General features: G+C 43.0%; 1 protein-coding gene across 19 annotated transcripts in view; it reads left to right on the forward strand.

Annotated features, from left to right (window-relative positions):
• The window catches only part of FER (FER tyrosine kinase), a 385,522-nt gene that overhangs the window by 98,599 nt on the left and 270,330 nt on the right, over positions 1 to 16,593 (forward strand). Inside the window, exon 1 of one of the 19 annotated variants that reach the window (XM_039542930.1) lies at positions 7,870 to 8,611. The exons of the other annotated variants lie outside the window; for them this stretch is intronic. Within the exon in view, the coding sequence (XP_039398864.1) occupies positions 8,444 to 8,611 (168 nt within the window). The 5' untranslated portion in view covers positions 7,870 to 8,443. Of the gene's footprint in view, positions 1 to 7,869; positions 8,612 to 16,593 lie in introns of those variants that run through there. 19 annotated transcript variants of the gene reach the window in all.

The raw sequence follows: 16,593 nt of genomic DNA on the forward strand, positions 1-16,593 counted from the left end.
GGTGGTGTCTGTCTTGGGCCTGGCCTACACTACGAATTTATATAGAATTTAGCAGCGTTAAACTGCTTTAACCCTTCACCCGTCCACCCAACAAAGCCCTTTATATCAATATAAAGGGCTCTTTATACCGGTATCTGTAATCCTCCCCGACGAGGGGAGTAGCGCTGAAATCGGTATTGCCAGTTCGAATTAGGCTTAGTGTGGCTGCAATTCAATGGTATTGGCCTCCGGGCGCTATTCCACAGTGCACCATTGTGACCGCTCTGGACAGCAATCTGAACTCGGATGCTCCGGCCAGGTAGACAGGAAAAGCCCCGTGAACTTTTGAATTTCATTTCCTGTTTGCCCAGCATGGAGTGCCGATCAGCATGGGTGACCATGCAGTCCCAGAATTAAAAAAAGAGCTCCAGCATGGACCATACGGGAGATACTGAATCTGATCTCTGTATGGGGAGATGAATCTTTTCTTTCAGAACTCCGTTCCAATAGACGAAATGCCAAAACATTTGAAAAAATCTCCAATGCTATGATAGACAGAGGCCACAGCAGGGACTCAACACAGTGCTGGGTGACAAGCGTAACGGAAAGCCAAAGAATCAAATGAACGCTCATGGAGGGAGAGAGGGGGGACTGAGGACTCGAGCTATCCCACAGTCCCCGCAGTCTCCGAAAACCATTTGCATTCTTGACGGAGCTCCCAATGCCTAAAGGGTCAAAAACATTGTTGCGGGTGGTTCAGGGTATATGTCATCAATCTTTCCCCCCCCCCCCCCCGTGAAAGAAAAGGGGAAAAAAATTGTTTCTTGCCTTTTTTCAATGTCACCGTATGTCTACTGGATACTGCTAGTAGACACGGTGCTGCAGCGCTGAACAGCAGCATTTCCTTCCCTTCCCTTCCTGATGGCAGATGGTGCAATAGGCTTGATAACCGTCCTCATCATCCCGTGAATGCTCCTGGCTGGCCTCGGTGAGGTGGCGCCTGGGCAAAAATGGGAATGACTCCCGGTCATTCCCTTCTTTAAGCTTTGTCTCCTGGAGATTCAGTCCTGGCTGGAATATCATAGCAGCTGGAGGCTGCCTCCCCCTCATATTATCTCACTAAAAAGTCAGTATTTCTTATTCATGCATTCTTTATTACTTCATCACACAAATGGGGGGATAACTGCCACGGTAGCCCAGGAGGGGTGTGGGAGGAGGGAAGCAATGGGTGGGGTTGTTGCAGGGGCACCCCCTAGAATGGCATGCAGCTCATCATTTCTGTGGGATGTCTGGGGCTCTGACCCGGAATGGCTATCCTCTCTGGTTCTTTAGTAGGCTTGTCCCATATTCTAGGCAGGACTGACTCTACCTTTAGACAAAACGTAAAGAAGGGAATGACCTGGGGAGTCGTTCCCATTTTTGTCCATGCGCCCCCGGCCGACCTCAGCGAAGCCAGCCAGGAACACCCATGACAGCAGCAGATGGTACAATAGGGCTGGTAACCGTCATCGCCAATTTCCAAAACAGCAGACCGTACAATAGGACTGGTAACCGTCTCTGCTAACTTGCAAAGGCAATTGAATGCTGCTGTGTAGCACTGCAGTACCGCGTTTGTCAGCAGCATCCAGTAGACATACGGTGACAATGAAAAAAGGCTAAACGGGCTCCATGGTTGCCACGCTATGGTGTCTGCCAGGGCAATCCAGGGAAAAGGGCGCGAAATGATTGTCTGCCGTTGCTTTCATGGAGGGAGGATTGACTTGACGACATTTACCCAGAATCACCCGCAACACTGTTTTTGCCTCATCTTGCATTGTGATCTCAACCCAGAATTCTAGTGGGCGGGGGAGACTGCGGGAACTATGGGATAGCTACCCACATTGCAACGCTCCGGAAATCAACGCTAGCCTCGGTACATGGACGCACACTGCCAAATTAATGTGCTTAGTGTGGCCGTGTGCACTCGACTTTATACAATCTGTTCAACATGGTTGCATGGCAAAATGAAATTTGAGTAGTCTTATTTAAATCCATTTTTGCCCTCCTCTGAGTGTAATGGTGTCATAAACATACAGCTAAGGGTAGCATAAAATCCCTCCTTTACCTGTAAAAGGTTGAGAAGCTCAAATAACCTGCTTGGCATCTGACCAAAAGGCCCAATGAGGGGAGAAGATACTTTCAAATCTATGGGGGAAGGTTTTTGTTTTGTCTCTTTGTCATTCTCTGCTGGTCAACGAGGAACCAGGGCAGGGAAAATACATCTCCTAAAGCCATACCTGAACTAAGCATCTAAGATTACAAACTGTAAGTAATTGGAAGGAAATGTGTTAGATTATCTTTTATTTTAGCTTGTGAATTTTCCCTATGCTAAGAGGGAGGTTTATTCCTGTTTGTTTTTGTTTTTTTGTAACTTTAAAGTTTTACCTAGAGGGGAATCCTCTGTGTTATAAATCTTATTACCCTGTAAAATTACCTTCCATCCTGATTTTCACATAGGTGCTTCTTTTACTTTTTTTCTTTATAATAAAGTTCTATTTTTAAGAATCTGATTGGGTTTTTAGTGTGCTCAACTTGGTTATCTGTTCAGTTGGTATATTATTATCACGCCTCCCCAGGAAAGGGGGTGAAGGGGGTTGGGGGGATACTTTGGGGAAACAGGAACTCCAAATGGTCCTTTTCCTGAATCTTTGTCTAACTCACTTGGTGGTGGCAGCATACCATCCAAGGGCAAGGAAGAATTTGTGCCTTGGTAAAGTTTTTAACCTAAGATGGTGGAATATAAGCTTAAGGGGTCTTTCATGTGGGTCACCACATCTGTACCCCAGAGTTCAGAGTGCGGAGGGAACCCTAACAAATGGGATTACAGAATTTTAGCTTTACATGCAGAAGAGTAATTATATTTTATAGTTTTAGGAATGTAAATTAAAAATGAAATAATTGAGCAATGTTTTGAATTTGAAGCATTTTCCAACATTAAAATTTAGAACCTCTGCTCTTAGAACAATTGTACAATTATGCAATAGGGTATTCTTTTACAACCAGAAGACTTATAGCGGATTTCCATTAAAGTGCAGCAACATCAAAATCACAGGAAAATAATAATTTAGAAAATAGAAATAATAAGTGAAATACTAATTTTTTTAAAAAATTGTCTAATACCATCGTATATTTGTCAAAGTTCAATGGATGGTATATAGATAGTTATGTGATCTTTATAAAAAAAAATGTAAAAGGAAATTATAATAATCAGTAGGCAGATCTGGGCTTTACGTGTATAGGTTACTAATTAATATATAGGTTATAACTTGCACTGCAAAATATATTTTCTCATTACTGCTACTAAGATAAGTTACTATTTATATCATTATTGAGCAATTTTTTTTACATATAAATTCCTTTTGTTAGATTTACAAAAGAAAGTATATACATTTTGATGCATGTGAAAAATGTTGGATTTTCAGCCTTTGAAACTTAAGTCCTCTATTTATCCATGAACAGGCCTAGCAAAGGTCATGCATGATTCCCCACACCACACTTAATGGTGAACCAGATTCTTGTCCCTTTTGCACTGTGCCAGAAGTGTAGAGGGGACTTAAAGTTGCCTTAAAGGGTAGCTAGACATTTTTCTGTCACAGGGTTTAACCAGCTGCTCTCTATTCTCTTCACTTTGGGGACATGCCTGAAAGGAGGTGTGGGGGGAGATGACAAGAGGCATGGCCAGAGTCCTATCTGGTAGAAATCAGTACAGCCCTGGGGAGACACATAGGGAGCTTAAAACTCTTGTGGCTTCCCCCATGTCATCGGAGTTTGTCTCCATGTCCCCTTGGCCATCCTGATGAGGTGCTAACTGTGGTTTTTGTTTGATATAAACGTTAATGAAAACAAAAAGTTAGAGAAACATCAAGAAGAGTCTAAGCCCCAATTTTATTCCCTTGAAAGATTTAGTTTTTGCTTACAGTGCTTTTCTTTCTGATATCTACTAGGTAATACTTTAAACATAAATCTTTACAGCTGCAGGAAAGAAAATAAAGAAGTATGACATATATTCATTACCTATTTTTTATTCCAGTTTATTAAAAAGCAGCCATTCATTGCTCATATTATGTCATAGTATAAACAAAGCTTTATATATGTCGTGTTAGGCTTTGTTTAATGTTAGGAACTAGGGATCTCTGCAAACGCTGCTAGGTCTAATAACAGGAGTAGTCCATGCAGTATCAGGGCCAAAGACAAACCATTTTTCAGCACAGACTGCTTATAGCTCTAATTGGTTTTAAAATAAATTACCTAAGGAGAATCTGGAAGCTAAACTCTACAGTACACAATTCTTCTTTTATTTAAAGGGATAATGAAAGCTCCATTCAGATTTAAACTTAGTAGAAACAGTCATTTAAAAATATTTTTAGTTCTTTGAATATGAATATGAAAAATATATTAAGTGCAAAAATATTTTTAAAGCATTTTTAAATGTTGTTTGTTTTAAGAATGTAACCTTTTAAAAACAAAACTGGACACATCAGGGCCAATATGCTGTGGTAAGATGACCATGCTTCTTTAGGTCCACTGTAGAACATTCTCAAATTGCTTGGTTATCTCAGCATGGCCATGTGGCTGTAGGAGTTTTATCTTGCATACTGCAGGATTACACTGGAGGTACTGATAAACTGAATATTGGTGTAGAAAATCTGTTATATTTGAAAAATTTGCCGTAAGCTAAGTGACCGAAAAACAATATTCATCACAATATGGTTTTGATTGCTAATCATAAAGTACGGATAAGTATGGAAAAGACAGTGTGTTCATTTTGTAAAATACAAACTCACCTGAAGCATTCTTTGCCAGGGGTGGCTCTAGGCACCAGCAAAGCAAGCACCTGCTTGGGGCAGCCCATTTGCAGGGGCGGCAGGGATCCAGCATGGGAGCTGAGAACCAACAGGGGGCTGTAGTTCCTTGGTTAGCGCCCTGCCTATAGAGCCAGCCCTGGAGCAGGGAAAGAACTACATTTCCCAGCATTCCCTTGGCCACTACCAACTGGAATAGAAGGAGTGGGACCTCATGCGGCAGCGTGCTGTGAGTGGAGAGTTGCACTGTGAATGGTAGGGAGACCATATTTTAACATTAAAAAAACAGGACACTCCACGGGGAGGGAAGCCCCACCCTGCCACCATCCACTCCCTCAGACTGCCCCCCACAGAATCCCCAACCCATCCAACCCACCCACCCACTCCCTGTCCCCTGATCACCCCCACCCGGGACTCCTGCCCCTAACTGCCCCCCAAGACCCTATCCCCTATCTAAGCACCACTGGTCCTTGTCCCCTGATTGCCTCCTCCCGGGACCCCTGCCCCTAACTGCCCCCCAGGACCTCACCCCTTATCTAAGCCTCCCTTCTCCTTGTCCCCAACTGCCCCCTCCTGAGACCCCCCCAACTTCCTCCCTAGGACCACCCCCTACTTGTCCCTTGACAAACCCCTGGGACTCTCATGCCTATCCAACCGCTGCCTGTCCCCTGACTGCCCCCCCGAACCCGTGACCCATCTAACCCCCCCTTCTCCCTGCCCCTGACTGCCCCCCTGAACCTCCGCCCCATCCAACCCCCTGCTCCCTGTCCCTTGACTGCCCCCGGAACACTCTACCCCTTCTCCAACCCCCCAGCCCCCTTACTGTGCCACTCAGACCAGCGTGTCTGGCTCCACGCAGCGCCAGACACGCTGCTGCATACATGCTGCCGTGCTCCCCCACGGAGCCCACAGCTTCCCACACACACACACACCCACACACACACCCAGCACCTGCCTTCCAGATTTGAACACCTCAAAATTCAGGAGTGCTCAAGCTCAGTTTGGGCGGCTGTTACTTCATTTCTCCCAAATCAAATATACTGATCCACTGTAACTTGCTATAGAAAAAGTAGGATAAAATTGAGCAAGAAATGCTTCCCAGTGGTTATTAGGACTGGAACTGCTATTTTCAACAGCCATTGCCTTTTGTTTGTTTTTGTTTGTTTGTTTAAAAGGAAGACAGTGATACTGCATTGGCAAATTCCCCATAGAAGGAAAGAGTGGAACAAAAGAATAATAAAGGCACCTCAACTTTTCCTCATTTATGGAGGACAGTCTTATAATATGCATCCAGATATCTTCCAATCACACAAGCTGAAAATTGTTCCACTTTACTGCAGCTCTGTAACCATATGGGAACCAATCCTGTCTGTGTTTTGTGCACATCCAAAATTCCTGCTGAATGACCTGCCCTGGGAGCGAGTTACCAGTGACCCAGGGCTGCGGTGGAAGGAGGGTGTAGGTGAGGGGGGGGAAGAGCCCCGGGCTGGGGTGGCAGGAGGTGTGTGTGGGGGGCATTGGTGGGGGGGAAGGGGGAAGCCCAGGGCTGGGGTGGCAGGGGGGTGGGGGGAGGACACTGGTGGGGGGAAAAAGGCGGAAGCCCAGCACTGGGGCGGCAGGGGGTGTGGGTGCAGGGAGGAGAGCCCAGGGCTGGGGCAGCAGGGAGGTGCGGGGGGGAGCCCAGGGCTGGGATCGGGGGCAGCCAAAATTTTTTTTGCTTGGGGTGGCAAAAAACCTAGAGCCGGCCCTGTTCTTTGCTATGTATGTACAGAGTGAAAATCACCTATAGTAAAGAGGACTAGCACAAGGTCCTTCTCTACCATGTAAGCCCTGCATAATAACTGTGCAATAGGACTACATCTGGGGACAGCACCATAAAGTTACTATTCACTCTGTAAATACTACATAAAGGGTCTGTGATGCCGCCTGCATATATCAGGATCTTAAGGAGCTGATAAGAGTAAACCAGGGGAAGGGTTGCAAGGTCTGTGGTTTTATGGATCTAGAGATTCCAGCACCACATACAAATGCCACAAATGGGCTGACATTGGAATAGCAGCTGTGGTGTGAAAGCCAGATGAAAAGCTACATAACTGTCATTTTACTAGCTCCTGGTTCTGTGGGTAGATTTAACTCCTACATTCCATCAGAATAGGGTTCCAGTATTTGAGTTGTACACAGTGGGATAATAGAGAATAAATGTTCAAGTGCGATCCCTTACACTTTAAAGTTTCTGTCGCCTTTGTTATTATAGTAGATATTACTGAAGAAACTTAGTAGTAAGTTGTTGACGTATTTACAAAACAACAAATCTTTGACAAAGGCTGGCTGCTTTCATAATTCATTTTAATATTTGATGTTCCCTTTTAACATATTCAGAATTAATTTTGCATTAACAGATTGAGTAAGAAATGAAGGTAACTGCAAAAACATTTGGTCAAGTAAATCAAATATTTATGGCTAGTGGTTCATCATAGTAAATTTATGCAAAAAATGGTATACAGTAGTCACTGGTGGCATCATACATTGATGTTGGGAAAATACCAACAGTCACATTTTAATTGAAATATACTTTAGTTTGATTTTTGAAATCATAAAATGTTTGTGATACTTTTAAAAACAATTTACTTCTGGCTGCTGACATTATAGCTCTGGAATCCCATCCCATGTCCCTGGAATCCATTACCCTATGGGCCTCATAATAGTGTGACTTACAGACCTCTAGCTCTCACTTGAGTCACTGTTCTTAGCTTCCCATGCAGTGCAGGTTTTAACTTGGCAGATTCTGGTTCAATTGATTGAACTATCATATTGCAATAGCCACAATCAAAAATTCCCAAATATGTAAAGTCAGGTATATATCTTTTAAAATGCACTGAAATAATGAGATCAGTGACTCCTTTGATAAACATGACTCCTTAAGTATGTATTTTTCTTTAATACATGCCATTACAGGAGAGCATCACCATTGTTTTAAGTGCCTCTTTTTCCAGTATTGCCTCACGTTGTAGAATTTTCATATTCAAAGAGACACAGAGGGAAACTGTCGGCTTCTGGGATGTTCCATTACAGCAGTAACAACAATTCTGAGGGTGGAGAGTAAAATAACTAATTTTTGTTGCTTGTTGAGAAACATGGAAGTATTTTGGTGCTTTGTAATATATTATCAAAGGGCTCCCTTGTTTCTCTGTCTCTGGGATTAAATAACCACTGACTTGTTGGTTCATGGTATCTGTTTATCATCCTAACAGTGCATGAGAGCACTTACCAGAGAGAGGCAGGAGAGCCCTTATAAATATATAATATAAATGACTGCATTCCTGTAACATTCCTTTCCAGTAATTCAGGGTTCTAGAGTGAACTTTACTGCCAGAGAGGGAACAGAAACAAACTGTGGATCAGGTTGGTGTGGCTTTGGTGCCTTCTCCATCTTGTTTTCATCTCAGCCATGGAAGCAGTGTTATAGAAACTGCATATGTTAATTTGCAGATTTGGGAATTATAACTACTGTTCTGTTGGCGGCATTCCCAGACAAAGTTAATCTAAGTGGTATCTTACTTTGGGACTACTTTTCCAGTTCACCAGCGGAGGTGTATATTTTTGGTTCACTGTCAAAACCAACCATGGAGCAAAAATGCTCCAAATGTCAGTTACTTCCACCAAGTGTGGAGAATGAACGCTGCACTTCTTGTAATAAGAGTGAGTATGCTCTGGCCTCCGTCTCTCCTTCATCCAAATCCTCCTTGCCAACTGGACATACATCAGAGGAAAGAAGGTCCTCAAATGATAAGGTAAGAGATAGAAGCCCACTCATGCCCTTCCCCAGCTGGATGTCAAGCCACTGGGCTAGAATTCACAAATTATAATAAATCATATCAATCTTTCAATGCCTCTTCCAGTGAGGAAAATGCCTCGCAGTGTCTGAAATCCCTACAGGATTCTTCCAGTAGAACCAAGCTCTAAGACTTTAAACTTCCTAAAGCCAGAATTCTTTATTAAAAAATCCCTATAGTGTTCCAGTCCTGCTCAAAGAAAGGGAAAATGAGCGATAAGGAGGATTTAAATGACATGGTACTGAGACATGGGAATATTAGAAATGACAAGAGTTGTTATTGCCTGAAACTGGAGCATGTACAAGCTCTTTCAGTGCTGAGAGGTGACCAGATGAGAGCAGGTTTCAGAGCTCTTGAAAGTATTTCTAGTGCAGTAATAGTGTATAAGTAGTGAGTGAATCTAAAGACACTTGAAGAGCTTTTCAAGTTGCCCAAAGAATAAGCCTTTGTTTGTCTAATGAATGTTGCTGTCTTAGGAATTGGTTGCAAAACAATCATTTCAGTAAAAAGGTCACTGAGGACCATTTGAACAGAAAACATATGTTGTAAATATTTAAGTGTTTGGTCAGGGGAGGAAAAAGTAGTGATACTTTCTAAACAATCATCACTTGCTATGCTGAACTCTTACAATTTTTGTCATAGTAATAGGCTTCCGGTCAAATGAATTTCCTGCAGCCGTCAGGGTAACAGTCCTTCATAATGGTGGCAGTATTATGTCTGTGGTTTTTGAAGTAGCCTGTTTAAAAATCAGTCCTGTTTAAAAGTAATTGAAGACAGTTATTTATTTACATATGCTTCCAAAAGTTTTAAAATGTGACATACAACATCCTTCTTGACCTCTTCCTGTGTCACATGAAGGATCTATGGCAAAATCATAGGCTGTAAACTCATTTTATTAATCAAAACTCTCATTTTTAGCCTGGTTTGGTGGCGTAGGCATGTTTTCTGCTTTGTTCTGCCATTCAGGAGACCTGAGTTTCATTTCTCTTAGACTCTGTCACTCCAGCGAGAAATGGGGAATGGCAATCTAACCCGTCTCTCACATTTCAAAGCACTGCACTAGTTTATCAAGCCATTTTAAATATTTTTACCCATTACAATCTCATTGGGTGGATTTATTATTTCTTTTCTTTGTAAGTATACGTGAAGCATGGATGTGAAGCAGTATGTTTTGTCAGGATTTTAGGAAAAAGTGGAAGTAAAATGTCAGTGGATCAAAGATAGAATACTATCTCATTCAGAGATCTGGGGGAAGAGTCTTCCTTGAGATTTAAAAAAAAAAATTCTTCCCCTTTGTTCCAAAGCATTTTAAAATACCGTGTATACTTGTTCATCAGTCAAATTTTTTTAGTAAAAAAAGGGAAGCACCAGAGAAAGGGGTCGGCTTATGAATGGGTATAGAGAGGGAGAGATGGGACACAGCTCCTCCCCATAACAGAGGGAACAAGGAGAGGCAGCACAGCCAGCAGAGACAGAAGGGAAGAGGTTGGGCGAGAGTCTGTTCACTTCTGGCCATGCTGCTCTCCCCACCAGCCTCCGAAACAGCTGCAGCTCTGGGGCTGGCAGGCTGTAGCTGTGCTGCTCGGTCCCGCCCCCCAGAGCAGGCTGCGGCTGTGCCACCCTGTCTGGCCCACCAGAGCAGGCTGCGGCTGCGCTGCCCAGCCTGCTGAATTAGCTTCAGCCAGGCCAGAGAGATCCTCCCCTGGCCCTCCCCAGATAGGGTGGGGAGGGATGGGAAGAGTGGGGGGGTCCCGGGCTAGGGGTGGGGTTGGGTCATGTGGGGGTGGTCACAGGGTTACTCCTTTAACCCCCAGCTTCTTCCTCCCAAAATATTTCCCCACCAGTTGCTGTCCTGGCCCGTCAGGGTAAGCAGCTGGCGTGCCGGGACACTTTTTGTTTACTTAGGTTTATCTCCGTGCCTGCGGACGCTCGAGGTAAACAAACCATCTCGGCCCGCCAGTGGTTTATCCTGATGGCCCGGGAGCTAAAGTTTTCTGACCCCTGAATTATAGGCTTATGAACAGGTTATAAATATTTTCCATTTTTACTTATCCATCTGGGAGGGTTGGCTTCTAAACGAACTGGCTTATGATTGCGTATATACGGTAGTTAATAGAAATAACAAGTTGCTTTATTGTTAACATAATGGGTGATCATAATACATATCTTGTTTAGTCTCTTTTAAATGTTGTTACATAATTTTGTAGCTTAATGTGTTTCACCAATTATAGGACTTGTCCTTTCTGGTGGTCTTCCATCTTACTTATTTCTTCTTTTTTGTATTTTCTCTCATTTTTTGGTCACCCTTTCTTAAAAAGAGTGCTCACCTATCCTGCTTGCCTCCTTTTAAATACCAGTTCTCCCAGGAGAATCAAAGTTGTAATAATTTTTGATGCCAAAGGACTGATTGAAACAATAAAGAGGATGGAGAGAGAAGAGAGAGTTTCAAAGTTTTGTTCTGATCAGTCCCAGTCTTGGCAGGGTAGCAGGTAACAGGAGTTGGAACACCCCTCTATCACTTCCTATTTCCACAAAAATCTCTGGCATTCACCAGATGCAAGAACCTGCTGCCCTTGGAGACAGCCTCCTCAAATTTCATCATAAATGATCCATCTCTGTTTATGACCAATACATACATCACTGAAGCTGTACACATCTTATCTGATCAAATGCTTCTTGATGCTCTATCAAGACTTTCCTATAGAATCCCCTTTCAGTGAAAATCTCCTTCTTCATTATTTGCCTAAGTGGATCCCACACTTGGTGCGCATGGGCCTCATGTACACAAGGTCAGATTCAGACAATTTGAGCTTCATGTCAGATGTCTTTCTCAACCCTTGGACCCTGGGACTTTCTGTATGTATGCCTTTCTGCTAGTCCCCATGATATCAAGGTCCTGAGAAAACTGATGCAAAATGTAGGATTGATGATTATGATAGACCCAGGATGGTCGACACAGTTCTTGGATTTAGATATGGTGACCCTTTCACCACACCCCGATATCATCTTACCTGCTTTGTCTGACATAGTCTCAAAGAGAAAAAGGTCAGCTCCTGCTCCTGGTCCTGTCGTCATTACATCAGACAGCCTGGGTGCTGACTGGCTAACACCCACTGAAGGAAGCTGTTCAGCTGAAGTTCAGAACGTTCTGCTCCAAAGCAGGAAAGACTGACTTATAAACCTAACTGAAAAGTATTCTATTTTGGCATTGTAGCACTAGCCGTCTCCCTGGACAACATCCCTTTCAGTGCTATTGGACTACTTACTAACCTGGGATTTATAGACCAGTCTGCTTAACTTTGATACCTGGAAAGATATTGGAACAAATACACAATCAGTTTGCAAACACTCAGAAGAAAATAAGGTAAAAAGTAACTGTCAACATGGATTTGTCAAGAACAAATAATGCGAAACCAACCATATATCCTTCTTTGACAGTAGATATGATGTATCTTACTTTTTTTAGGGCTTTGGATACTGTCTCACACGATGTTGTCATAAACTGGAGAAATATAGCCTAGATGAACCTACTGTAAGATAGGTGCACAACTAGTTGGAAAATTGTACTCAGAAACTAAGTTCCCTGTAAGCTGTGTTGTGGTGCGGTCATGCAGCAGCCTATTTAGCGCCACACAGGTGCTTATGGAACCCGCCCGGGGACCTGCTGAGGGACGGGCACCCCTTCCCCGGCCCCAACTCACCCTGAGGCCTGGACCTGCTGTGGCCGGATTGGGCCAGGGCACGACCAGGGTGGTGTGGCCCAGGTTGGCGCAGTGGTGAGGCCGGGGGAGGGGTGGCTATCCTGCAGCCCCAGCCCTAGAGCTCCCGGGGCGGGGACAGGTGCCTCCCTTTTCTCTCCCCCCAGCCCAGGTGCTGCTGCGGGGAGAGAGTGCTGAGGGGAGTCTGCTGTAGCCCCAGAGCACCTTCGTGCTCATCTGCAGCCCCACCTCAGAGCCTGCACCCAACCCTCTGCCACAGCCCTGAGCCACTCCTCCCCGGTGCTGCCCAAGAGCCTGCACCCAACACTCTGCCCCAGCCCTGAGCCCCCTCCCCCAAAAATTCCTCGGCCCCATCCTCACCCCATGAATTTTGTTGTGTACAGTAACTCCTCGCTTAATGTTGTAGTTATGTTCCTGAAAAATGTGACTTTAAGTGAAATGATGTTAAGCGAATCCAACGTAACGATGCTGGTTCTGGTGGGAACCAACTGAGAGTATCAGTTCAGGACAAATTGCTTAAAGCAGAGCACCTACAGCCCAAGGCTGGGGTTTCTATGCACACCAAGGCAAACCAAACCAGCTTGACAGAGAGGACTTTGGTTTTACCCCACTGGCTAACCACAAGTCAGACAAGCAATTTCTTTAGACACTCCAGTTTCCCAATATCACCACCAGTGCCACTTGTTATGGAGACTAATGGTTATGAAAACGAATACCTCAGTAAAAGAAAAAAGGTTCTTTCAATCCTAAAGGACCAAGCCCCAGACTCAGGTCAACATACAAATCAGATCTTACCCACAAATCACACTGTTGCCAATCCTTTAGAATCTAAAATCTATAGGTTTATTTATTAAAGGAAAAAGATATAGATGAGAGCTAGAATGGGTTAAATGGAATCAATTACATACAGTAATGGCAAAGTTCTTGGTTCAGGCTTGTAGCAATGATAAACTGCAGGTTCAAATCAAGTCTTTGGAGTACATCCACAGCTGGGATGGGTCATTAGTCCTTTGTGTAGAGCTTCTGTTTGTAGCAAAGTCCCTCCAGAGGTAAGAAGCGGGATTGAAGACAAGATGGAGATGAGGCATCAGCCTTTTATAGTCTCTTGCCATGTGATCTTTGCTTTGTTTGTCCCAAGGGCACGCTATCCAGCACATGGCATAGAAAAACTTTAGAGTTCTGTCCATAGACAGGTCCCTGCATACCTTGCTGAGTCACAAGATGTGTCTGCCTTCTCTCAGTGGGTCAGTTGTATAGCTGATGGTCCTTAATGGACAATCAAGCAGACTATGCAGAGCTGACAACAACTTGTCTGGGATGTCACCCAGAAGCATAGCATAAGTTTGAAATACAGATAGTATAGAGCCAATATTCATAACTTCAACTACAAAAATGATACACATATACAGCTAGCACAAGTATAACCAGCCAGTCATAATCTTCCCATAGACACCTCACACGACAACCATTGAACAGTATTTGCTGCAAATACTGTAATCAGTGGTTGCAACAGTGACCTATATGGTTACAGATTCTGTCAATAACGACACACCCCATAAGAATTAATGTAAATGGGGGGGCTAGGTTCCAGGGGCTAAAGACAAAAAACTATTTTATATAATATATATACTTTCTCTCTCTCTCTCTCTCTCTCTCTCTCTCTCTCAAGCTTTAAACAAACAGTTTAATACTGGTACACAACAATGATGGTTGTGAAGCTTGGTTAAGGTAGTGAAGTCAGAGGGTGAGATATTTCCCAGGGAATGACTTACTACTAAATGATGAACTAGCAAGTGGCTGAGCCCTCAAGGGTTAACCCATTGTTGTTAATGTAGCCTCACACTCTACAAGGCAGCACGAATGGAGGGAGGGGAGACAGCATGGCAGACAGAGACACACACTATGTGTGAGAAAGAGATACACATTACCCCTTTAAGTACGCTGACTCCACTCTAAGTAAACTGCCTTTTTAAGTAGACCAGGAAGTTAAGACAGCTGCTGCTGCTGCCAGCAAGCTCCCTCTGTCCTGAGCCCTGTTGTGTCCCCACCCTGCTCTATGGAGGTGGGGTGCAGGAGCAGTGGGGATGGGGACACCTTGACATTAGCCCCCTTCTTCCCCGCCCCTTTCACAGCAAGCAGGAGGCTCCGGGGAGCAGCTCCAAGGCAGAGGGGGGGGGTTAGGTCTTGTAGGTGCAGGTTTAGCTCCTACAGATGCTGTTGGGTGCATAGGGTGCATGTGGACAAAACATCTAGAAAATTAGGTTAAGTAACTGTTTTTATTTAAAGTCTAACAAATCTAGAGCTAGAAACCATCTGTGTAACACCAGCAAAATAAAGAGATACATGTTTGTATTCCATTATCTTTCTACTTCCCAAAAGAACAGGAAAATTCAGAACAGTCTTGGTTCTGAAGAAAATTAAATCTCTCACTAGAAAAGTCTCGTTATTGGATACAAATATTTGCTGTATCCCTAGTGATCCAGACCAACTCATTAGTCTTCATAGGCTTAAACAAATCACACCAGTGTACTGATAAACAAAAATTTCAGAGATTCATCAATGTTATTCAAGACCTTATCAGCATCTTGAGTATTCACAGAATATACTGGTGGTGGTATAAGTGAGATTATTATTGGATGGTGTCTACATGCAGCCATATTTGAGTGACATCACTTAAACTGCATCTAAGGTGAAGCCCAGTTTCTGTGTAGTGTTTTACTGCAAGATAGCAATATTAGTAACTCTTTCACCAGGATCTCATCCACCATTCCAAACTACAGACTTTTTTTCTCAAAATGAAGGCTATTTTCAATAGGTATTTATCTTATTACTAACAGCAGGGTAAAAGACCACCTTTAAAGCCTGCTGTCAAGTCAGTGCTATTTGGCATCTGGTGTGAGTCAGAAAGACCATTCTAGAAGAGGTTTCAGGAGGGACTAGACAAAGCCCTGGAAGGAACATACATTTTATTTGAGAAGTGGTCATTGGGACAATCTAAGAAAAATAAGTCACTAGGATGATACTTGGTGACCTGAAGTTTCTGAAAATGACAGGTATTCTATTCTGAAGAGAAAAATCCAGAGTATCAGACCTTAGAAATAAAATTTTATTCTTTAAGCTATTACAAAAGTGCTGTTCTAGAACAATTTCTTACTTTCTTTCAACTAATGATCAAAAGTCTTCTCTTTTTTGCTTTATTTTTAAGTGATGAATAACTTTCCAATTCATAGGGACTAGATTATTCTGTTTATTATATACAAGTCCATTCTGAAAGTGAATACAAAATTTCATTTGAAGCAAGACATTGTTTTGCCTTTATTTTTCCAAAGCCCTGAATCCCAGAAAGCAAGGGATTTTCACTGTGTGACGGCCAGAAGGTAGATTTGTATAATTTAGAAAGACTGTTCGGTAGGGAGCAGCCAAGAAAAAATTAGCTGCCTCAAAATGTAGCATTGCCAGATAATGTCTTTTATTAAAGGACTTCGCAAAAGTAAAGGTATTTTTCCAGGAAATATGATGGTTCACTTAATGGGAGTATAGGCCCATGATGTTACCATCAAGGACAAAGTTTGGATCAAAGAGCTATGCGATTCTGAGCTCAGTCCACACACTTAGCAGGCAACTACCAGCTATACTTACACCTCTTAGCCAAGGTTTAATTCAGAAGAAGTGTACTGCATCCAGTAGCCAAGTGGTTCCAACTCTACTAATCAGTCAAGAATGATTGTGAATGTTTTTCAATACCCTTACATTTGTAAAAAAAATTTAAACATGGAATAGTCCACGATAATATGAAACAAATAGATGAAAAAAGTCACGATTTTTTCCCAAAAAGGTCAGTTTCACCCACTATATTTGTCTATTTTGAATTTTCTGTTCTTCCTGTACACTTGTATCGAAATCTTATTTGTAGGGAGCAATAATGAGCAGAAACTTGTTAGTTGGTATTCTAGTAAATGTTAGCAAAGCAAATAAAATTGTAAGTCAGTGCTCAAGCAGTTGCCCTGTAGATTAGTTAAAAGCCAGAGGGTTAAAAATTGAATGAGATTGGTGCTGTTGAGCTGTGATTATTGTTGCACAGGTTGTCAGCATTGGCATCAAATGAGAGAAACCTTTGGGACTGCTGTATGGTACAGATTGTTACAATTAGGAGGAATGGATGCACGTCAGATATTTTCTTTGATGTAATTTTGTTTATTTGCAATGAATGTCCAAAGTTTA

This window comes from Mauremys reevesii, linkage group 6 (assembly GCF_016161935.1).
Source record: "Mauremys reevesii isolate NIE-2019 linkage group 6, ASM1616193v1, whole genome shotgun sequence".
NCBI lineage: Eukaryota > Metazoa > Chordata > Testudines > Geoemydidae > Mauremys > Mauremys reevesii.